Here is a 24,644-nt window from a genome sequence, read left to right as displayed (position 1 = left end):
AACTATCATAAAAAAAACAGTGGGAAATGGAAAAAAAGCTTTGTGCCCAAAGATATGATTATCACTACATATTTTGAAAACAAAGTAGAAACTAGTTATCTAACAGAGAAGCGTTATAAATTTTACATTCACACAATCGAGTATTATTGACATGAAAATTATGTTTATAAATATGACTTAAGATAATGATTCTCTTTGGGAGGCCGAGGCGGGCGGATCACGAGGTCAGGAGATCGAGACCATCCTGGCTAACACGGTGAAACCCCGTCTCTACTAAAAATACAAAAAATTAGCCGGGCGTGATGGCGGGCGCCTGTAGTCCCAGCTACTCAGGAGGCTGAGGCAGGAGAATGGCGTGAACCCGGGAGGCGGAGCTTGCAGTGAGCCGAGATCGCGCCACTGCACTCCAGCCTGGGCGACAGAGCGAGACTCCGTCTCAAAAAAAAAAAAAAAAAAAAAGATAATGATTCTGTTAAGTAAAAAATATAGAATTATGTCATGTAAAAATATGGGCAGAAGATCAGAAGGAAATACATCAAAATTTAAGGCATTAATGGGTGGTGTGGTTTAATGGGTAGTTTTAATTTTTTTCATCATGTTCTTCTGTGAATTCCAAACTTTTAACCATGGGTATGTATTATTTACATGATCATAAGAAAATAGTTTCTTGTTTTTTTAAATTGATACACAATATTTTACATATTTATGAGATTCATGTGATATTTTCTTATGTATGTAAGATGTGTAATGATGAAATCAGTGTATTTGGGGTATCCATCACTAGCAGTATTTATCATTTCTATGTGTTGGGAACATTTTAAGTCTTTTTTTCTAGCTACTTTGAATTATGTAATATATTGCTGCTAACTATAGTCACCCTACTTTGCTATTGAATAGTAGAATTTATACCTTCTATCTAACTGTATAGATAACTGTTTGTACCTATTGACTAACCTCTCTTCATCAACCCCTCCCACCAGCATGCCCTTCCCAGCCTCTGGTATCTATCATTCTACTCTAACTCCATGAGGTCAATATTTTTATTTCCCACTTATGAGTGAGAACACAGGATATTGGTCTTTCTGTATCTGCTTATTTCACTTAACACAGTGACCTCCAGTTTCATCCATGTTGCTGCAAATGACATTTCATTCTTTTCTGTGGCCAAATAATACTCCATTGTGAATATATACCACATATTCTTTATCCATTCATCTGTTGATAGACACTTAACGTTGATTATATATGTTTGCTATCGTGAATAGTGCTATAATAAACAGGCAAGTGCAGGTATCTCTTTGAGATGTTGGTTTCTTTTCCTTTCAAAAAATACCTCATAATGGGATTGCTGGATTGGATGGTAGTTCAGTTTTTAGATTTTTGAGGAATCTCCATAGTGTTTTCCATTGTGGTTATACTAGTTTACATTCCCAGCAACTATCTATAAGAGTTCCTTTTTTCCACATCCTCACCAACACCTGCTATTCTTTTATCTTTTTAATGATAGCCATTCTAACTGGGGTAAAATGATATTCCGTGTCACTTTTATTTACATTTATCTAATAATTAGTGATGTTGAACATTATATACTTGTTTGCCATCTGTATAATTTCTTTTTTTATATTTTTTTCATTATTATTATACTTTTAAGTTTTAGGGTACATGTGCACAATGTGCAGGTTAGTTACATATGTATACATGTGCCATGCTGGTGTGCTGCACCCATTAACTCGTCATTTAGCATTAGGTATATCACCTAATGCTATTCCTCCCCCCTCCCCCCACCCCACAACAGACCCCAGAGTGTGATGTTCCCCTTCCTGTGTCCATGTGTTCTCATTGTTCATTTCCCACCTATGAGTGAGAACATGGCGGTGTTTGGTTTTTTGTCCTTGTGATAGTTTACTGAGAATGATGATTTCCAATTTCATCCATGTCCCTACAAAGGACATGAACTCATCATTTTTTAAGGCTGCATAGTATTCCATGGTGTATATGTGCCACATTTTCTTAATCCAGTCTATCATTGTTGGACATTTGGGTTGGTTCCAAGTCTTTGCTATTGTGAATAGTGCCGCAATAAACATACATGTGCATGTGTCTTTATAGCACCATGATTTATAGTCCTTTGGGTATATACCCAGTAATGGGATGGCTGGGTCAAATGGTATTTCTAGTTCTAGATCCCTGAGGAATCACCACACTGACTTCCACAATGGTTGAACTAGTTTACAGTCCCATCAACAGTGTAAAAGTGTTCCTATTTCTCCACATCCTCTCCAGCACCTGTTGTTTCCTGACTTTTTAATGATTGCCATTCTAACTGGTGTGAGATGGTATCTCATTGTGGTTTTGATTTGCATTTCTCTGATGGCCAGTGATGGTGAGTATTTTTTCATGTGTTTTTTGGCTGCATAAATGTCTTCTTTTGAGAAGCATCTGTTCATGTCCTTCACCCACTTTTTGATGGGGTCGTTTGTTTTTTTCTTGTAAATTTGTTTGAGTTCATTGTAGATTCTGGATATTAGCCCTTTGTCAGATGAGTAGGTTGCGAAAATTTTCTCCCATTTTGTAAGTTGCCTGTTCACGCTGATGGTAGTTTCTTTTGCTGTGCAGAAGCTCTTTAGTTTAATTAGATCCCATTTGTCAATTTTGTCTTTTGTTACCATTGCTTTTGGTGTTTTAGACATGAAGTCCTTGCCCGTGCCTATGTCCTGAATGGTTTCTTATGAGAAATTCAGATATTTTGCTCTTTTAAAAATAAGATTGTTTATTTTATTGTTGAGTTGTTCAACTTCCTTGTATATTCTTGATATTAGCCCCTGTAGGAATAGCTTGCAAATATTTTCTCCCATCGAACAGGCTTGCTCTTCACTCTATTGATTTTTTTTCCTTTGCTGTGCAGAAGGTTTTTCCCATTTGTCTGTTTTTACTTCTGTTGTCTGTGTTTTTGAGGTCTTAGCCATAAAATCTTTACCTATTAGACCAATGTCCAAAAGTGTTTGCATTATGTTTTCTTCTGGTAGTTTTATACTTTGGGGTATGTTTAAGTCTTTAATCCATCTTGAGTTGATTTCTGTACATGGTAAGTGATGGTGGTCTAGCTTCATTATTCTGCATATCGATATCAGATTTTCCCAGAACCATGTATTCAAGAGGGTGTCCTTTCCCAAATGTATGTTCTTGGCACCTTTATCAAAAATCAATTGGCTATAAATACATGAATTTATTTCTGGATTCTCTGTTCTCTTCCATTGGTCTGTGTGTCTGTCTTTATATCAATACCATGCTGTTTTGGTTACTGTAACTATATTTTCAAATCAGGTGGTGTGATGCATCCAGTTTTGGCTTTGGATATTCAGGTTCTTGTTTGGTTCCATACAAATTTTAGGATTTTTTTTCTATCTCTGAAAAATGATGATATCTTAATAGAGATTGCATTGAATCTATAGATTGCTTTGGGCAGTATCATCATTTTAATATTTATCTGAACCATGAGCATGGGATGTTTTTCCATTTATTTCTGTCTTTTTCAATTTTTTCTTGTACAGATCTTTTACCTCCTTGGTTAAATTAATTCCTAAGTATTTTTTGCAGCTATTGTAAATGGGATTACCCTTTTGATTTCTTTTTTGGCTATTTCATTATTTGTGTATAGAAACACTACTGATTTTTGTGTGCTGATTTTATATCCTGCAACTTTATTGAATTTATCAGTTCTAAGAATTTTCTGGTGGAGTCCTTGGTTTTTCTAGATATACAATCATGTTGTGTGCAAAGAGGGACAGTTTAACTTCCTCTTTTCCAATTTGGATGCATTTGTTTTTCTTGCCTGATGGCTCTGGTTAGGACTTCCAGTACCACATTGAATAGGAGGGGTGAAAGTGGGCATCCTTGTCTTGTTGCAGTTCTTAGAACTCAGCTTTTCCACAGTGCGTATGATGTTAGCTGTGTGTTTGTCATTTCTGGCCTTTATATTATGCTAAGGTATATTCCTTTGGTGTCTAGTTTGTTTAGAGTTTTTAATCATGAATGAATGTTGAATTTAATCAGATTCTTTTTCTGCATCTATTAAGAGGATATGGTTTTTTTTCCTTCTATTGATGTGATGTATCACATTTATTGATTTGTATGTTGAACTATCCTTGCATCTCTGGGGTAAATCCCACTTGATCATGGTGTATTATATTTTTGATATGCTTTTGGATTTGGCTTGCTAGTATTTTGTTGAGAATTTGTGCATCTGTGTTCATCAGTGATATGGTTTGGCTGTGTCCCCACCCAAATTTCATCTTGAATTCCCAGGTGTTGTGGGAGGGACCCAGTGGGAGGTAATTGAATCATGGGGGCAGGTCTTTCCATGCTGTTCTCATGATAGTGAATAAGTCTTATGAGATCTGATGGCTCTATAAGGGAGAGTTTACCTGAGCAAGCTCTCTTTTTGCTTGCTGCCATCCATATAAGATGTGACTTGTTCCTCCATGCCTCCCACCGTGATTGTGAGGCCTCCCCAGTCATATGGAACTGTAAGTCCTTTGAACCCTTTTTCCTGTTTAAATTACCCGGTCTCGGGTATGCCTTTATCAGCAGCATGAAAACAGACTAATACAATCAGGAATATTGGCCTGTGGTTTTCCTGTATTGTTGTGTCCTCGTCTGGTTTTGGTATCCGGGTAATGCTGGTTTCATAGAATGTGAGTTAGGAAGAATTCTCTCCTCTTCATTTTTTTGGGAATAATTTGAGGAGAATTTGTGTTCTTTTTTGAAAGTTTGGTAGAATTAGGCAGTAAAGCCATCTAGTCCTGGACTCTTCTTTGTTGGGAGACTTTTTATTACTGATTGAATCTTATTACTCATTATTGGTTTGTTCAGATTTTCTGTTTCTTCCTAATTCAGTCTTGGTGTGTTGTATATGTCCAGGAATTTATCCATTTCCTCCAAGGTTTCCAGTTTGTTAGTGTATAGTTTTCTATAATAGTCTCTGATGATCTTTTTTGTTTATATGATATCAGTGTGCTTCTTCATTTCTGACTTTTTTGGAGGTCTTCTCTGTCATGGTTAGTCTATCAAGTGGTTTATCTTTTCAAAAAACAAACTGTTCATTTTGTTGATCCTTTGTATTTTTTCTTTAGTATCAATTTCATTTAGTTCTGCTCTGATCTTATTTATTTTTTTCTGCTAATTTTGGGTTTGTTCTTGCTTTTCTATTTCCTTGAGATGCATCATTAAATTGTTTATTTGAATCTTTCTCCTTTTTGATATAAGAGCTTACTGCTACACACTTCTTTATTAGCACTGCTTTTGCTATATCCCACAGGTTTTAGTATGTTGTGTTTACATGTTCATTTGTTTCAAGACATTTTTTATTTCCTCCTTCATTTCTTCCTTGATCCAGTAATTCAGGAGCATGTTGTTTAATTTCCATGTGTTTGTGTTGCTTCCAAAGTTTCTCTTGTTATTGATTTGTAGTTTTATTCCATTGTGGTGTGAGAAAATACTTGATATGATTTCAATTTCTAAAAATTTATTGAGACTTGTTTTTGTGTCCCAACTTATGGTGTGTCCTGGAGAATATTCCATCTGCTGGTAAGAAGAATGTGTATTTTGTAGCTATTGGATGAAATATTGGGTAAATTTCTAAAGTCTATTTCATCAAATGTACATTTTAAATCCAGTGTTCTTTTCAATTTTCCATCTAGGTATTGCTGAGAGTAGGGTGTTGAAGGTTCCAGCTATTATTGTTTTGGAGTCTCTCTCTCTCTTTAGCTGTAATAATGTTTGCTTTATATGTGTAGGTACTCCACTGTTTGGGTGCATATATGTTTAGGAGTGTTTTACCTTCTTGAAGAATTTATCCCTTTATTATTATATAATGACTATCTTTGTCCTTTTAACTGTTTTTGACCTAAAGTTTTATCTGATAAAAGTATAGCTATTCCTGCTTGCTTTTGGTTTCCATTTGCATGGATTATCTTTTTCCATTCCTTTACTTCCAGTTTATATATCTCTTTACAAGTGAGATGAGTTTCTTTAAGGCAGTGTATGGATGGGTCATGTTTTTTAATCCATTCAGCCAGTCTGTATCTTCTAAGTGTAAAGTTTAATTCATTTACATTCAAGGTTATTATTGATATGTGAGGACTTATTTCTGTCATTTTGTTAGTTGATTTCTGTTTATTTTGTGTGTTCTCTGTTTCTCTCTCTCTCTCTTTAACAATTGTGTCTTTTTGGTTTTCTGTATTGGTAACATTTGAATCTTTTCTCTGACTTCAGTGGTTTGTTCTACCAGTGGTATTTATGTTTCAGGATGGTAGATACCATTCTTTCACTTCTGGGTATAGGACTCCCTTAAGCATTTCTTGCAGGGCTGGTCTAGTGGTGAAGAATTCCCTCAGCTTTTGCTTGTCTGGGAAAGACTTTATTTTTCCTTCATTTATGAAGGATAACTTTGCTGGGTATAGTATCCTCAACTGGCAGGCATTTTCTTACAGGACTTTAAATATATCATGCCATTTTCTCCTGGCCTGTAAGGTTTCTGTGGAGAAATCTGCTGTTAATCTGATGGGTGTTCCCACTAGATGCTTTTCACTTGCTGTTTATAGAAATCTTTCTCTTTAAATTTTGACAGTTTGACTATAATTTGCCATGGGCAAAACCTTTTGGAATTGTATCTATTTGAGAATCTCTGTGCCTCCTGTATTTGGATATCTAAATCTCATTAGACTTGGGAAGTCTTTATCTGTTATTTCATTAAATAGGTTTTCTAATACTTTTTTTTAATCTTCTGGGACAGCAAAATTCAAATATTTGGTCACTTTATGGTGTCTCATATGTCACATAGGCTTTGCTTATTCTTTTTTGTATGTATTTTTATTTGACTGGGATATTTCAAAAGTCTTGTCTTAAAATTCTGAGATTCTTGATTCTACTTGATTTAGTCCACTGCTGAAGCTTTTCAATACATTTTACATTTCATTCAATGAATTTTCTATTTGGTTCTGGTAAATTTCTCACTTATTTCCTGAATTGTTTTTCTGATATTTTTGGATTGTTTTAAAGTATTCTCTTATAGCTCACTGAGCTTAATTTCAATATTTTGAATTGTTTTTCTGGGATTTCGTAAATGTCTTTTAGATTGGGATCTGTTGCTGGAGAATTATTGTGTTCCTTTGGAGGTTGCTTATGTTCCTGTGTCCTTATGTTGACATCTGTGCATCTGGTGTAACAGTTACTTATTCCATTTTTTAAAAATTTCCATTGTTAGGGGAAGACTTTTTCCTGACCATTTATGGTGTTAGTTGTATAGGACACTTTTTGGCATTGATTCTCAATGTGTGCAGTAGGGTAATCTCTGTATGATTTCTTCATCTGTAAACAGCATCAGTGGTGTCTCTGTTTGCTAGGTGGCTTGTAGCACAGTTGCTAGTGGAGGCTGTGATGAAGTTTTGCTGAAATGTGGGACACCAGTTGGGCCAGACTTAGGGCCCTATGGGTGGCAATGGTGGGTTGAGCCTTGGCCCCCAGGGTGGTGTACACTAGCACCAGTGTTAGCAGGTGCAGGGAGGTTGATTCTTGGGCCTCTAGATGACTTGCTTGGGTGCTGGGAATGACAGTGGTAGGTAGGTTCTTGAGCACCTGAGCAGTGGTTGTGGCATGGGCAATGGCAGTAAGTGGTGGGACAATTCTCTAGGACCTAAGGGTCCATGCCAGTGTTGGCAGTAGCTGTGATGGGCTGGGTCAGCCATTGCCCAGGCCCTGAGGTGATGGTAGTGGCAGGTTGGGTGGGCATGACACTGGGAGGTGTGCTCAGATGCCAATGGTAATGGATTGTGCTGGGCGATCCCCACGTCCCTGGACAGCATGCTCAGGTACTGGGGGTGATAGAACCAGGCAAGATGGTTCTTAGGCCCCATGTTGGTACATTCAGGCTCTGGCTATGGTTGGTGGGCAGCAGGGGAGCAGGATGATCCACCAGCCACAGGTGGATGCTCAGGTAGAGGCAGCAGCAGCAGCTGTGCTGCTGTTCTGCTACTGGAGAGGGTGAAGTCACTTTCAACAGGAGCAATTGGAGGCAGGTGGCTGGGGCATGCTTTGCTCATCCTATGTCCCCCCACCCCAAAACACACACACACAGTTTGCAGCAAATGGAATTTGTCCTCAGGTGCATGGAAATGTGTGATTGTCCCTCTGCTGGGGAGGCAGTGTGACTGCCAGTGGTTCTGCCTTGGCCCTAGCAGGGAATGTCAGTGGGACCCCAGAGATATGGAGATGCGGGGGCTGTTAGGCCCCAGGGCAGGACACAGTCTGTGGGAGCTGGGCTCTCAAAATGATGCCATACTCCAGTGGCTTAGGATTCAGGGGTTTGTGGGACTGGGCATGAGCTCCCTCTCTGGATCAGTGGCATTGTTCAATCTCCAGGTAGCTCCCTCTGTTAGTCTCAGAGCCCATAAGGGTGAAGGGCCTTTTCCATGGTTAGGTTGGTAGGAGTCCGTAGTGGAAACGTGGACTGCTGAGGGTCTCTCACTTACACTTTCCTTGCATTAGGGAACCTCTCTAGGCTTCCAGCCAATCCCAGCCTAGCAGTCTGCCTTATTTCCCTCTCCTTTCTTGCTTTCGGGTACTCCTGTCACTTCTCTGGTGAATTCCAGTGTGCTCCCTTAGACGACCTATTCGAAGTGTGATTATCTGCTTACTATATTGGTTCCTTTCCATGGAAGAGGCAAGTAGCAGATACATCTATTCAGCCATCTTGAAGCCCCTTCTTAAAAAAAAAAAAAAAAAAAAAGATTTTAAGGGGAAAAATCCTCTCTGAAATTTTTGCTAATTGTTTTATATAAAAATGTAAGGGATTCTCTCTGAAGCATCTCAGTTATTATAGTTTTGCCTTACTTGAAAAACCTTCCTGCTCATAAACTACCTGCCTTTGGCCAGGCGTGGAGGCTTACGCCTGTAATCCTAGCACTTTGGGAGGCCTAGGCGGGTGGATCACGAGGTCAGGAGATGGAGACCATCCAGGCTAACACGGTGAAACCCCGTCTCTACTAAAAGTACAAAAAATTAGCCGGGCGTGGTGGCGGGCGTCTGTAGTCCCAGCTACTCGGGAGGCTGAGGCAGGAGAATGGCATGAACCTAGGAGGTGGAGCTTGCAGTGAGCCAAGATTGTGCCACTGCACTCCAGCCTGGGCGACAGAGCAAGACTCTGTCTTAAAAAAAAAAAAAAAAAATTCTGCCTTCTCAGAGCCAAAGGACTATAGCAGCCCGAAAGAAACGCCATATTCCCTGAACATCAGAAACTTCAGATTCAGGATAAATAACAAATTACTAAGTAGTTATCATTTGTGTTTTCTAGAACACGAAGTGACTTGTTACATAGATGTTTGTTACTGTTTTCTACCACTCTTTAGACCGTATTCTTTCATTGGCTAGATTTTACTTTTACTTTGTCTTTAATCTCAATAGCAGATGTCTTTTCTAAAAATGTTATGTCAGAAAAAGGAATGACCTTGTAAGTAATCTTAATACTTGTATCTGATATTTAAGAATTTGTGCTTTTTAGCTTTTGTAGAAAAGAATGCTGAGAGAGAGTCACACAGAAAATTAGGGAAGTAATTGTCAAGGCTCTTCTAGACATAGTAAACAGACCTATAAACAAACCTTCCTATTCTCTTTGTAAAATAATATCCTAGCTTGCTTCTAAGGTTGGCAGTGAAGGACAGTCACTCTGTGTGTGGGGGAGCAGTTGGACTTTTAAGCCCTTATGCTGCTCCCATTGTCCCCACACTCTGCAAAGCCCCATTTCCCTGAGTTGTCTCTCAGATTCTGGCAAGCTTTCAGATATCAGTCTCAGACGGTGTACCTCCCTTCTCTGCCACCCTGCTGCTTTCAGCAGACTACCTCTTCATAAGCACTGATAAGACTGTTAATCTGTCAAGACTACCACAGGCCCCAAACCCCAGGAATTCCAGTCCATAAGCAGTATAGCTGGTTTTGGAACCCACCCTCCATAAAGGTTGTGGTCCCACGAGATTGTCACAAAGTAGTTTTTATTCAGGTTAGATATACATGGCATAAAATTTGCTCTTTTAACCATTCAGTGGCATTAAGTACATTCACAGTGTTGTACAACCATCACCACTATTTATTTTCAGAACTTTTTCATTATCCCAAACGAAGCTCTGTTTACATTAAACATTAAATCCCCATACCCTTCTTCCTGAAGACTCTGGTAAGCTCTATCTACTTTCTGTCTTTATTAATTTGCCTATTGATATTTCATATAAGTGGAATTATACAATATTCTTTTGTGTCTGGCTAATTTCACTTAGCATAATATTTTCAGGGTTCATCCATGTTGTAGCATGTATCAGAATTTTGTTCCTTTTTAAGACTGAATAATATTTCATTGAATGTATATACCACAGTTTGTTTATCCATTCGTCTGTTGGACATTTACACTGCTGCTAACTTTTGGCTATTGTGAATAATGCTGTGCTATGAACTTTGATGTACAAGTACCTGTGTGAATCTTTGCTTTCAGTTCTTGTGGGTATATACCTAGAAGTAGAATTGCTGAATCATATGGTATTTCTGTGTCTAACTTTTTTGACAAACTGCCAAACTGTTTTTCACAGCTGTTACATCATTTGTCATTACCACTGTCAGTTCACAAGTGTTCCCATTTCTTCACATCCTCACCAATTCTTGTTATTTTCTGGTTTTGGCATGTTTTGCTTTGTGGCAATTGCCATCCTAATGAGTGTGAACTGGTATCTCATTGTGGTTCTCATTACATTTCCTTAATGACTAGTGATGTTGAGCATTGATTCATAATACCTGTTGGCCATTTGTATATCTTCTCTAGAGGAATATCTATTCAAGTCCTTTGCCCATTTTAAATTGGGTTCTTTGTTTTTTGTTGAGTTGTAGGAGTCCTTTATATATTCTGGATGTTAATTCCTTATCAGATATATGATTTGCAAATATTTCTTCCCATTCTGTAGGTTGCCTTTTGACTGTTAGTAGTGTCCTTTGATGTACAACAAAATTTTAATTTTTATGAATTCCACCTTTTTTTGGTTACCTTTGCTTGGCACCCTTGTCAGATATCAGTTGATCATAAATGCAGATTTATTTCTGGGCTGTCTAGTCTATTCCACTGATCTGTATGTCTGTCCTTATTCTAGTACCACATTGTTTTGATTACTGTAGCTTTATAGTCAGTTTTGGAATCAAGAGGTGTGAGTTCTCCAACTTTATACTTCTTTATCAAGATTGTTTTAGCTTGTCGTTAAATTTTATTTCCTGCTCTGCTTTGTGATTGCCTTTTACTAACAACAGTGGCTTAAATTTATTGAGCAGAGTGCCAGATACTATGTTCAGCATTTAAAATGAATTATCTCATTTTATTTGCACAGTGACCCTATTAGGTATTGATAGCATCCCCATTATACAGATGAAGAAACTGAGACACTAAAAGGTTATTTGAACTCATGCTTGTAACTGTGACATCATATTACTTAGTTACATTTACTGCATCTGTTTAAACATTTCCTAAAGTTCAAAAGAAATATCACTTTATAGACTTTATCTTAAAATGAAGAAGTGTGCACAAAAAATGAACAATAATATGCAGCAGCCCTGTTTGAGCGCTTTGAAAATTGAAAACTTAGGGAGGCTTGACCCTCTAACCAAACCCTCTACTGCCCCTGTGTACCTGGTTGAGGGAAAGAGTGTGGGGCTAAACTCTGAGCACATTTCTCCTGGCCATGTCTTGTGTGTGCCCTTCCTGATAAGAGGAAGGGTTACATCCTTTTATAATTTGTCCTGCAGAGAGGGAACACCTTTATTCATTTTGTATACTCAGAAGTATTACTGTTTTGCAACTAACAGAAAAGAACCTTATGAGTAGCAACAGCCTACACCCAGGTACCACCTGATTTGCATAAAGATCCTATCTAGATTCTTAAGCTTGCATTTCCCACTCTCACTAGGTTTCTGTTTTGTTTCATTTTTTACCTTTTTGGCCTATTGCAACTTTTCTGTAAACTAATCTACCTATTTACCAGGTGCACGTAACTTGTAAAAAAAATGATTTGCGGCTGTATCATAGCCTGGTGGACACAGACTTTAGGCCGCCTGAGATCTATTCTTGTAATTCATCCTGTTTCAAGATTCATAATTAAAAATAGGAACATAGTATTTTGACTTTTTAAAACATTTGTTGAATCTACAAATACCAATCATGGTTATTATGATAGCAGTTTGTCCTACCTGAAGGATTAGTGCTACACTGAGTAAACAAACCAAAGTAGTTCACATTTCTTAAGTAATTCAGTGATTTGTTCTTTATGCCCTCTACTTTCTTGTAAGACATCGGGCACAGACAACTGTTACACATTACAAGTTGAGTGTCCCTTATCCAAAATGCTTGGGACCAGAAGGGTTTCAGATTTCAATTTTTTGGATTTTAGAATATTTGCATATATGTGTTGATGAAGTGTCAAATTCTGTAAAATATTTGAAGAGATTCATTTGGAGCCAAATATGAGTGACCAGTGGCCTGTGACACAGCCCTTAGGAGATCCTGAGAACATGTGCCCGAGGTGGTCAAACTACAACTTGGTTTTATACATTTTAGGGAGACATAAGACATCAATGGATATATGTAAGATGTACATTGGTTTGGTACATCTGGAAAGGCAGGAAATCTGGAAGCAGGTGCCTTCCAGGTTACAGGCAGATTCAAAGATTTTCTAGTTGGTAGTTGGCTGAGTTGTTATCTGGAATCAATAGAAAGGAATGTCTGTTTTAAGATAAGCAGTAGTGGAGACCAAGGTTTTATCATGCAGATGAAGCCTTCAGGTGGCAGCTTCAGAAAGAATAGATTGTAAATGTTTCTAATCAGACTTAAAGCATCTGTTCTATCAGTCTTAAGATCTGCTTTAATGTTAATGCTGCTCAGCTGTGTCTGAATTCCAAAAGGAAGGAGGGAATAATGAGGCCTGTCTGACTCCCCCTTCCCATCATGGCCTGAGCTAGTTTTTCAGGTTAACTTTGGAATGCCCTTGCCAAAAGGAGGAGTCCATTCAGATTGTTGTGGGGCATAGAATTTTATTTTTGGTTTACATACATAATGAGATATCTTGGAAAAGGGACCCAAGTCTAAACATGAAAGTTATTTATGTTTCATGTATACCTTATGCCCATAGCCTGAAGGTAATTTTAGACAATATTTTTTTAAATTGTGTGTATGAAACTAAGTTTGTGTACTTGAGCCATCAGAAAACAAAGGTATCAGGTGTGGAATTTTCTACTTTGGAGCATCATGTGAGCACTGAAAAAGTTGCAGATTTTGGAATGTTTTGGATTTTCTGATTAGGGATGCTCAACCTGTAGTATATTTGACTTATCTCTGAAACATTTCCTTTTGAGCATGCTTAGGGACTCTCACAAACACTAAAAGTTCTTTTTAACTATAGTAACTATTTTCTTTTAGATGATAAAATAATCAGCACATGGCCTCTGGCAGCCTTCCCTTCAAACTGACCTCTTTATTCTTTAAACACTACCCCCTTCTGACAGGGTGTCTCATAGATCATCTTGATTCTTTTTTCTCCAAATGTGGAACGGCCTATTCACCAAGTTTTTTTTTTGTAGAAAATAGTGCTAATGACCAAAATCTGGGCATTAGATGTGCACTTCATATTGTTTCATATAAAATATTCAGAGTAGAAAAGAGTGAAGACAGAGCAATAAAAAATTTTCTTCTTTTAAAAGGGCATATATTTATGTTGGTAGTTCTAATTAACCTCTACCTTTATTTCATCTCTTTAAACCAGTTTCCTCCTTTTCCATTATATGATCTTACTCAATAATGTGTTCAAATTACAATTTTGGTCCTCCCTTCTGCACTCCCGCCAAAGTTAAAAGGCTCTTCTTCTTTTGTAACTCTTGGCACTAGTGCCCTGGTATTGCATTCAAAGTATGCAGGTTCTGACTGTCCCCTTGTCAGCATCGTTTGTCCTTCAGCTCTCTGAAAAGAAAAAGACATTGCAAAATTTTTCTTACGGAATACGAAAGTATATAATGCACTCATAGATTTCCATAAACTTAGACGTAGCATGAAGGGAACAAAGACAGATTCAAGGTTTTCTGGATTTAACCAAAACACTCCTTTTGCTTTGCACTTTGATGGTAACAATGTCATTTATCTTTTATTACAGTCAGCTTTGGTGTTGAAATTTCACATATAATGTGTTCATTCACTGTTGTAGCAGTCAACTTTTTAAAAGCCAATTTAAAATGACAGAAAATATGCCCAAAGTAATGTTAAGAATCATAATCATAATAGATCTTTAAAATTTAAAAAACTTAAAGTATAATAATTTCTTTAGGTACATATTGTCGTAACATTGTCTCATTCAGTAAGAGTCACTCTATAAAAGACATCAAGACATTTGGATCATAGCATATTTTCATTATAGTTTTTATATAGTTGTCTTACATTCTTGATCAATCTCTAGAGGTTTTCTTTTCCACATGAGTATGGAGAATTTAGTTAATTTAACTGCAAAGAGTAGACTTGGTGACAATAATACAATTTTAGGGTGAATTAAAACATGTCAGTCTCCTAATCTCATAAGCTATGATTTTCATATTATCTTCGTAGAAGAGAAAAAACCCACAAACTCACTTTTTCCTCGTGACTTGGTAAATAGGTTTCAATAAGATCATAGATGTAAAATATCATTGGCCTTCCATATCCAAGGGTTCCACATGCCTGGATTCAACTAACCATGGAATGAAAATACTCAAAAAAAGAAAAACAATAAAAAAATACAAATTTTAAAACAATATAACAACTATTTACATAGCATTTACATTGTATTAGGCATTATGAGTAATCTAGAGATGATTTAAGGTATGTGGAAGGATGTGAGTAGGTTCTGTGCAAATACTATGCCATTTTATGTTAGAGACTTGCATATTCTTAGATTTTGGTATCCTCGGGGAGTCCTGGAACCTATCCCCCTACAGATACTAGGGGATGGGTATATCTTTTGCCAAAATCTTATCAGTATCAGAATGACCACAGATAATGCTTTCATCTTGGACCCTAGCAAAGCCTGGGGCCGTCGTATCTTTTTTTTTAATTTCTTTTTTTCTTCTTTTTTTTTTCCTGTGGTTTTTCAGAGATAGCCCTCACCAAGTGCTAGAGCACTACTTCTTAAACTATCCATAGTAAGAGAATAACATTTTTTCCCTAACCTGTTGCCAATCAATATGTTGTCCTACTCCTATGACTAATATGTATCTTTTTTTTTTTTTTGAGACAGTCTCGCTCTATTGCCCAGGCTGGAGTGCAGTGGTGCAATCTCAGCTTACCACAACCTCTGCCTCCTGGGTTCAAGTGATTCTCCTGCCTCAGCCTCCTGAGTAGTTGACACTACAGGCGTGTATCACCATGCCTGGCTAATTTTTGTATTTTTGGTAGAGACGGGGTTTCACTATGTTGGCCAAGCTGGTCTCGAACTCCTGACCTCATGATCCACCCACCTCAGGCTCCCAAAGTGTTGTAATATGTATTTTGTACTACATGTGGCACACCACGGGAGTTTGATGAACCCCAAGCTGGCTTATACCATGTTCAGTGAAATGAGAATGATACATGCTCAAATGTCATGGCCATGTCAAATTACTGCAAGTTGTTGAACACTTAATCTCAATTTCTTTACTTATAGGTTATTAACAGTCTTCAGACCACAAGTTTAGTTGCACTGTAGTTGAGAGTCTCATTTTGTCTGTCTAGGCACAGTTGCTTTTAGTCAGGAAAAGTGGCACTGCTTGAAGGCTCTGTATGATTCTGAGCTCCATTGGGAATGGGAGTTCTGATTGCCCTTTCCAAAGAGCTGCCAAATTCTCACCCTCAGCTGCCTTTGGGTCAAGATAAGGCCTGTTTCCCCTTTGGGGCTAGACTCCTCTGCACCTATATCTTCCTTTCTCTTTTCTTCCTCAGACTGAGTAAGCTCATTGACTTACCTTCAAATTCATTAATTCTTTCTTCTAACTGCTCAAATATGCTGTTGAGCTCCTCTCATTATTTTTTTATTTCAATTATTATACTTTTGAATTCCAAAATTTTTATTTGGTTCTTTTTGTAATTTTTATCTGTTTATTGATTTGTCTTCATGCCTTCCTTTATTTAGACATCGTTTCTTTTAGCTATTGGAACATATACCCTAAATTCCTCTGTTTTATTCATCCATCTGTGTGTGTCTCTTAATTCTGTCACCTTTTCTCTAAAGCCACTGCCTCTGACTTAGTTCAGTCCACAATAAACTCATACCTGGATTATCTGAATTACTGTAGAAACCTAATTTCTTCAAGTATTATTTGCTCCAGACTTTCTCTCCTTTCCTCTTGGATTTTTAGTTACCTATATGCTAGATCTTTTTCATATATTCCTAATCTCTCTCACACTTTGTTTGGTTTGTTTTTTCTTTTCTTTGTAGTTTAGTTACTATAACAGTTGATCTGTTGTCACGTTTACTAATCCCGGTCTCTTCTGTGTACAGTCTGCAATTAAACCCACCCAATAAGTTCTTAGAGTTCTTAATTATAAATATTATATTTTAAAAATCTTAAATATCTCTTTGATTCTTTTTAAATAGATTTTAGTTCTGTCAAAATTTTTCTTTTTAGAAATTTTTGTGCTTTTTAAAAAATATATTGATAGTTATTTTAAAGTCCTTGTCTAAGTAATCTTTGGGGTTTTTTATTGTCTTTTTTTTTTCCTGTTTCATTTCAATATTTGGTCCTTTTCTCTTTGCATGACTTTTTTTTTTTTTGTGAGAGCCAGAAATTGATGAAAAGCTGTAGAAGCAAAGAGCTAAGGTTTGTTCTGGTAGCCTGAGTGCCAGGTGCTCACTTGCTTCTGTTGAAGCTTGTTTTTAGGCTTTGTGAAGGCTCTACTATTTTTGTGTCTTACTTCTAGGATCTGGCCTTACTGGGTCTCAAATCAAAGTCTACAGTGTATATAGTACTATATAGTACTTGAACTTTGGTCTCTGTCTTCTCAGTACTATTTTATAGCTGTGGTTTCAACCTCTCCGTTTCTCTTTCCTTCTGGCTTTTGTAGAGGTGTTACCATGTATATGTGCAGGATAGGAGTCAGCAAATGACTTGAAAGGAATTTGTATGGAGATTTTTCTGGTTTCCTGCAGTTTCCTTCTCTCCTACCCTCTCACCCTGCATCCTGCCCTCAAATCTCAGCACTTTGGCAGCCCGTACTTTGACTTCTGCTTTCCAACTCAGTATTCCTCCAGGACGCAATCTGGGGACCCAGGGATGAAGTTTAGGTGAATGTGGAGCTTGCTGCTTATGCCTCCTGCTTTCAAGGACCATAATGCCTCACTTCTTGATTGGTGGTTGCTTCCCTGACCACATGCCTCTAAACAGCAGTTTATATGTTTTCTCCAGCTTGTATAGTGGATTAGAACTTGATTTCTAAGATGTTGATTTTATAATTTAATTTTTATAAGCCATTTTATTTTCCTTATATCCAAGCCTTTAAATTGAGAGGGGAGGTGGAGAGGGCTTCATTTACTGCTGATAATTAAAATAAATATTCATCTCTCTTAAGTGGTTTATGGAGAGTAATTTTCATACAATTTTACGTTGGGATATGGAAAACAAACACAAGTGAAAGGAATTGTTTTTGAGAGAAGGCTTAATGTAAAAGGCTACACAAGTATAAAATTGTTGCACATAATGTATTCCTTAATTTAGAGAATATTAAACTAGCTCCTCTATTTAATCAGAAATATAGAAAATTCTATGTATATTTTTATTTATCACGATATAGTAAAAATCTGGCTTTGAAAATGATTTCAGTGTTAATATAGCTTTCACAAGTGTCTGCGTTCTTTTCTAGTGGATTAATGACTTAGAAAATGATGATTTGTATATTACATGGCCTACAAGTTGCCAGAAACTTCTGAAGCCAGTATTTCCTGGAAGTGTACCTTCCATAAGGCGCAATTTTCATAATTTGGTGAGTTTTATATTTTGATTATACATATATATCTTATAAAGATATCAGCATTCTTTCTGGATTATCCTTCTGTCAATGAATAGGCATCTGAGTTGTAAGGAAGTTAAGTATTTGCCTGAAGCAGCAAGCTTAGGTGGCATGGCTGACTGGGTATCAACAACTAGCCATGTCACTGTATTAGTCCGTTCTCATGCTGCTAATAAAGACATACCCGAGACTGGGTAATTTATAAAGGAAAGAGGTATAATTGACTCCCCAGCATGGCTGGGGAGGCCTCAGGAAACTTACAGTCATGGCAGAAGGGGAAGCAAACGTGCTTCTTCACATAGTGGCAGGAAGGAGAAGTATGAGCAAAAGGGGAAAGCCCCTTATAAAACCATCAGATGTCCTGAGAAGTCACTATCACAAGAATAGCATAGAGGCAACTGCCTCCATGATTTAATTACCTCCTACTGGGTCCCTCCTGCGGCACATGGGGATTATGAGAACTACAATTGAAGATGAGATTTGAGTGGGCACACAGCCAAACCATATTAGTCACATGTTCTGCCTCTTACTCTTTAGCCCTTATGTCATTTTATAATAACCATATTAATGTTACTTTTACATTTTTTCAAAAGAATTTATGACAGAACTTTTTCTTCTTTATTAAAAAGAACTAATGATTAAAGTGTAGTAATTTTAGGGAAAGATACATAAATACCACTTTATCATCTATGCATATAATTTTATTAGCCCAATAATATCTAAACATTAATATTGGAACTTTGAAAGTTGGAGAAAATACCTACGGCTGTTTTTTCACATAGGAAATGAATAAGATACTTTTTGCAGCAGTCTTGATAAAGCAGTTATGTTAATGCTATTTTTTTTTTTGGTCAAAATTCAATCTCTATTTCCTTTTGAAAAAATTTATCATAGAAAATCTAATGAACATTTAGAATAAGGTATTTCAATTCAGGCAAAATAAAATATACTGGGCTTCCAAAAAGAAGATGAGTAGCCTGATGTTAAATTCCATGTATAATTATGTTTGGATGTGCAGCTTTTAGAAATCCTTCATAAATTGTGAAATCCTTTATATGTGTGTGTGTGTGTGTGTGTGTGTGTATTCCTTAGAATTGCTAGAATTTCTTTAAAAATTACACATTGAATTTCATACTTTCAGTCACAAAAATTAGTCTAAACTTGAATTTCATGAAGATTCTAAGGTGTTGAAATAGTGATATATACTATCTTTCTTTTAGGTTCTGTTTATTGATCCGGCCCAAGAATATACCTTGGATTTTATAAAACTTGCTGATGTTTTCTATTCTCACGAAGTTCCTCTTAGGTAATTGTCATTTTATAGCATTAAACTGTCAACTAAAGGAAATTCAATGTTATTCATATTGTGTTACACAGAGTATTAATAGGGCATTCAAAGCGATGGTTAGCTCTAGTGCCTGGCATAACACAGCTGCACGTTGTGAAGTATTATATACCTTTATGTTAGACTCTGTTTATCAAATCTGTCTGGTAATATTGTTTATTACCTTTCTGAGAGAATAATCTGATGACTCTGGAAACTTATGGAAAGGTCCAGCTTCATATGCTTGTAATCCCAGCACTTTGGGAGGCCGAATCGGGCAGATCACGAGGTCAGGGGTTCAAGACCAGCCTGGCCAATATGATGAAACCCCGTCTCTACTAAAAATTCAAAAATTAGCAAGGCGTGGTGGTGCGCACCTGTAGTCCCAGCTACCTGGAGGCTGAGGCAGGAGAATCACTTGAACCCGGGAGGCAGAGGTTTCAGTGAGCCTAGATTGTGCCACTGCACTCCAGCCTGGGTGACAGAGCGAGACTCTGTCTCAAAAAAAAAAAAAAAAAAGAGTATATTTACCCTTTTTGTACAAAAGAACATGGCCATTTGATAATGTTAGCACTAGAGGGAGAGAGAGTGATATTTTGCAGGAATCCAGTAGCTATGTGGATTTTGGTGAATAGGCATTACATTCAAACTTTTGAAGTGATAAAATTCTCCTTTTTTCTGTCTATTAATACATTCTCTCCATCTAGATATTGTAGTCTAATAACGTTTCTAAATAACGGTTTATTGTGATTCAAGAGGTAATTATAACAGTCCTTATTCATCTTCTTTTTCCAGAATTGGTTTTGTGTTCATTCTTAATACAGATGATGAAGTTGATGGAGCAAATGATGCTGGAGTTGCTCTTTGGCGAGCTTTCAACTATATTGCAGAAGAATTTGATATATCAGAAGCATTTATTTCTATAGTACACGTGAGTTTATGCACTAAATATGATTTGTTTAGAAGGTAAAATTTTTGCATTACTATATTATGATTTCTTTAGAATGTATAATTTTTGCATTACATTTATTATTGTAACATTTCAAAGTTTATAAACTATCATGGAGATTAATACAGATGATGAATTTGTTTTCTGTAACTCCCTTCTGAAGTACATATTATCCTCACATTATAAATTAGGCAACTGAGGTTCTACCAAGATATTTGAATTTACTAAGGTTTACTCAGCCAATAAAGTAATTTAAATTGTATATGTAACTTTAGAGGAAAACATATTAATAGAAAATGATTATTTAAGAAAAAATTCTTGAACTAGGCTTTGATTAAAGAGATCATTGCAGGCTGGGCACAGTGGCTCATGCCTATAATCCCAGCATTTTAGGAGGCCAAGGCAGGAGGATCGCTTGAGACCAGCAGCTCGAGACCAGCATAGGCAACACAGTGAGACCCTGTCTCTACCAAAAAAAAAAAAAAAAAAAAAAATCCAGGTGCAGCGGCACATGCCTGTAGTCATAGTTACTCAGGAGACTGATGTGGGAGGATCATTTGGGCCCAGAAGGTTGAGGCTGCAATGAGCCAAGATCGAGCCACTGCACTCCAGCCCAGGCAATAGAGAGAGCCTGTCTCATGGAAAAACAAAAAATCATTGCAGAGTTAAATATTCTGAATGACATAGCATATAGACACTTCCTAGAGAGTTTCAAAGAAGGGGGAAGTCATTTATTGACAGCAAACTGTGTGAAAGAGGTAAGGTTGATACAGAATCTGACAAAGAGATCATATAACAGATGTTAGAAATTGGTAAGAACCTGGTTAAGGAAGAACAAGAGATAGTAAGATTATTTCGTAATTGAGGTTTTGAAATTCTGTTATGGATCATTGTGGAAATATATATGTATTAAAGAGCTATATTGTTGTTATTAAGAAAAGTCAAGTCATAGCTTATAAAATAACTTATAAAATAAGTCATAGCTTATAAAATAGAAGTTTTTTTCATTTTTATATTCATTGGGCTTTAGCTTGTCAATCAATATTATATCAAGGAATGACTCTTCTTCCAACTGAGAAAGGAATTTCCAAAGTAGTGCAAATTTCCTACCCTACTTCTGTAACTCCCAGGAAAATCATTAAATACCTTATTAATTCACTGAGCTAGAGTATAGAAACTACACTTCAGTGATTTGGCAGGGGTACAGTTTGCTCTATAAAATAGTGCCATGGAATATGCGTCAATATTATGTCTCAGCTTATTTGTTTTACTAACTTACTGGTGTAAGAGTTTATAAGGGACATAGTCAATTTGAGTTACATCTTTTATTAAGATTCAAGATTCAACCATTTTATTGTAAAGGATCATTATGATATTCAAAACTTAGAAACCTGAAGATATTCAGAAATTATCTTTACCTAAGTTATCTTAATTATCAATATTGAATCTCTGTTTTGTAAGTGTTTTTTATCAGACATTAATTTACATGTGATGGCATTAATCTACAGTGTTCAGCACAATACTATTAATATATAATCTCCTGGAAAAACAAATTATACTTGAAACCACAGGGTTTAATACAAAGCAGCATAAAAGTAAGTATTAAATTTGTGGCACAGCCTGTAAGTTGTGCCTAAACAATTAGAAGGAGAGGGAGAAGGGGAAATAATTTGAACAAGGCATAGTTTTTAGGAAAATACATGAATTATAAAATCTTTTAAAAGTGTTTGCCTGTTTTCAGTGAGCTAATTACCTTATCTCAATTAAGTAATTTGAAGCTATTTAGCACTATAAAGAGAGAAGAAGAATATAAGACCAAAATAATAATAAAATATATGGAAGTTATTGAAATGTGATAACAAATAGCAAATATTAAAGTTAATCCAACCATATCTGTGACCATATTAAGTGTGAGGAAATTAAACTTTAGCATACTAGAAGAAAAGATATAAAAAGACAGAAAGTTATACACAAGGTGACTATCACAAATGAAATCTAAGGTAGCCATAAAATATTAGGGGAAATAAACTTTAAGAAAAAGTACTAAAGTTGTATGTAGCTTCAAAATATACAATACAAAATTTGATAGCAAGGGAGATAAATGGACAGTTTCACTATAATAGTAGTAGGTTATTTCAACATTTTTTAATAGGTGAAGCAGATTAAAAATCAGTAAAAATATATAAGATTTTAACAATACACTTAAGATTAATTTTAAAGGCAAATATAATATCCAACAATCGGAGAATGAGATGATTTTGCATTCAAAACAGAAGAGGAAAATATGTCTTTTAGTTAGAAAAGGAGTTAAAAGAACTGGTTAACCATTCAGAAATGAGTAACTGATTTTTAAAAAGTAGATGGAAAGTAATAAGAATATACATTAATGAACTAGGAAATAATACAATTATGGGATCAAGAATATAAAAGTTGATATTCTGAAAAAACAAATAAAATTGACAAACTATCATAGAGGTTAGGTTCCAGATGAGCACACCAGGTATAAACTTCCAGACTCTTAAGGCCTGGGCTCAGAGATGGGTACATCATTACTTTCAGTTTATTCCGTTGTATTCTGTTTATCAAAGAGTCACAGATTCAGATTCATATACCCACTTCTCAATGGAAGGAGTGTTGAAGAATTTGGAGGACCATGTTTTAAAACTAGCACAGCAAATTCTACCAAATATTCAAATGTTTGAAGAAATAATAATTTCAGTCTTTAAAATATCTTTTAGAGAATAGAAAAAGAGGAAATATTACCTAAATTAGTCTATGAATCTAATATAATCTGATGTCAAAGCCTGACAAGAAGAGAAAAGGAAAAATTATAGGCTGTTCTTTGTTGAGAATATGTATGCCAAAGTCCTAAATAAAATATTAACAAAAGAAATCCAGCAGGTATATAAAAAGTAAATTATCATGACAAGGTGAGATTATCTAATGAATAAAAGAAAGTATTTGCAAATTCAAAGAATCTCTAAATATAATTCACCATGTTAATATATTATTCAAGAATATGCACAAGAAACATTTGAAAAAATTCAAAGCTTTTTTATGATTAAAAACCTCATAAAGAAACAAAATGTTTAGCGAACTATTATGTAAGGGAATTTTGTTAATTGATGACAGCACATCTTAGCAGTAAAATGATAGAAAGCATTGTTTTTAAAAATGGAAAAAGATAAGGTACCCACTGTCAACACTTCAAGTATAATCCTCAAGTTCTAGTCAGTGCAATAAGATAAGTAAAGGAAATACTCATTTAAAATATTTAAAAGAAACAAATTTTTATTTAAAATTCCAGAGTTGCCTACAGAGGAGACTCAAAAGAATCCATTGATTGTGAGATTTGACACAGGAGGTTAGTAAAGTAACTGGATATGAGATCAGTATACTAATATCAGTTGCTTTTCTCTCTTCTAACAACAAATATTTATTAATTATTTTCATCAGTTTTATTAAATGCCTACTACATACCACACCCTGTTTTAGGTGCTTGGATAAATTAATAACATATATAGCCAACAATCCTTATCCTCATGAGAGTACTTTCTGTAATGACTCCTACATTTACAATGACAAGAGCAAGCAAATAAAAGATACTTAGGAAACCTGGGGGCTGCGGGGAAGGTCAGTTTTGTGGACAAAATTTGGAATTATAGCCATGAAAGTTTACCTAAATGAATGAAAAGCTCTACCATGTTTATCAATAGAAATATTTCACTTCATAATTATATTGTTTTCTGCAAGTGATTTATAAATTCAATGCATTTCCGACCAAAGTGGAATTTTGGGGATTTTTGTGAAATGTGATGTTTTATTTTAAAATTTATATGGAAGAATGAAGACTCAAAATGGGTGAGACTTTGAAGGATAAAGTGATGGGACTTGTCATACCAGGTAATAAGATGTATAAAGTTTGTGGTATTGGTTCAGGGAAAGACATATCTATCAAAAGAACGTGGGGGTCCCAAAACTTAAGAATACAGAAGTGACATTACAGTAAATGGGAGTGGACTTACAACAACTGTGGTTCAACAGTGGCTATACCAATGCAAGTAAATAAGACTTTACACCTTGTGTAAAAATCATTTGAGTTAGCTTAAAAATGTAAGTGTGGAAAACAAAACTTTAAAACATTTAGAAGTTAGGACCTCAAGGTAAGGGTTTCCTAGATAAAACTTAAAAAGCTCTAAGTCTGCAGGAAAATACTGATAATTTCAGCTAAATTACAAATGAAAACCAGTGCCCATTAAAATATGTCATTAAAAAATAGGGGAAAATGTTAT

The 24,644-nt window shown here is 36.0% G+C and overlaps 1 protein-coding gene across 1 annotated transcript in view; it reads left to right on the top strand.

Annotated features, from left to right (window-relative positions):
* UGGT2 (UDP-glucose glycoprotein glucosyltransferase 2) overlaps nt 1–24,644 on the top strand; it is a 251,160-nt gene that overhangs the window by 88,211 nt on the left and 138,305 nt on the right. The window contains exons 13-15 of the mRNA XM_003832030.4: nt 17,933–18,052; nt 19,300–19,385; nt 20,199–20,334. Coding sequence (XP_003832078.1) covers nt 17,933–18,052; nt 19,300–19,385; nt 20,199–20,334 — 342 coding nt within the window. The remainder of the gene's footprint in view (nt 1–17,932; nt 18,053–19,299; nt 19,386–20,198; nt 20,335–24,644) is intronic.

This window comes from Pan paniscus, chromosome 14 (assembly GCF_029289425.2).
Source record: "Pan paniscus chromosome 14, NHGRI_mPanPan1-v2.0_pri, whole genome shotgun sequence".
Classification (NCBI taxonomy): Eukaryota; Metazoa; Chordata; class Mammalia; order Primates; family Hominidae; genus Pan; species Pan paniscus.
This window is presented reverse-complemented; position numbering and strand designations above follow the sequence as displayed.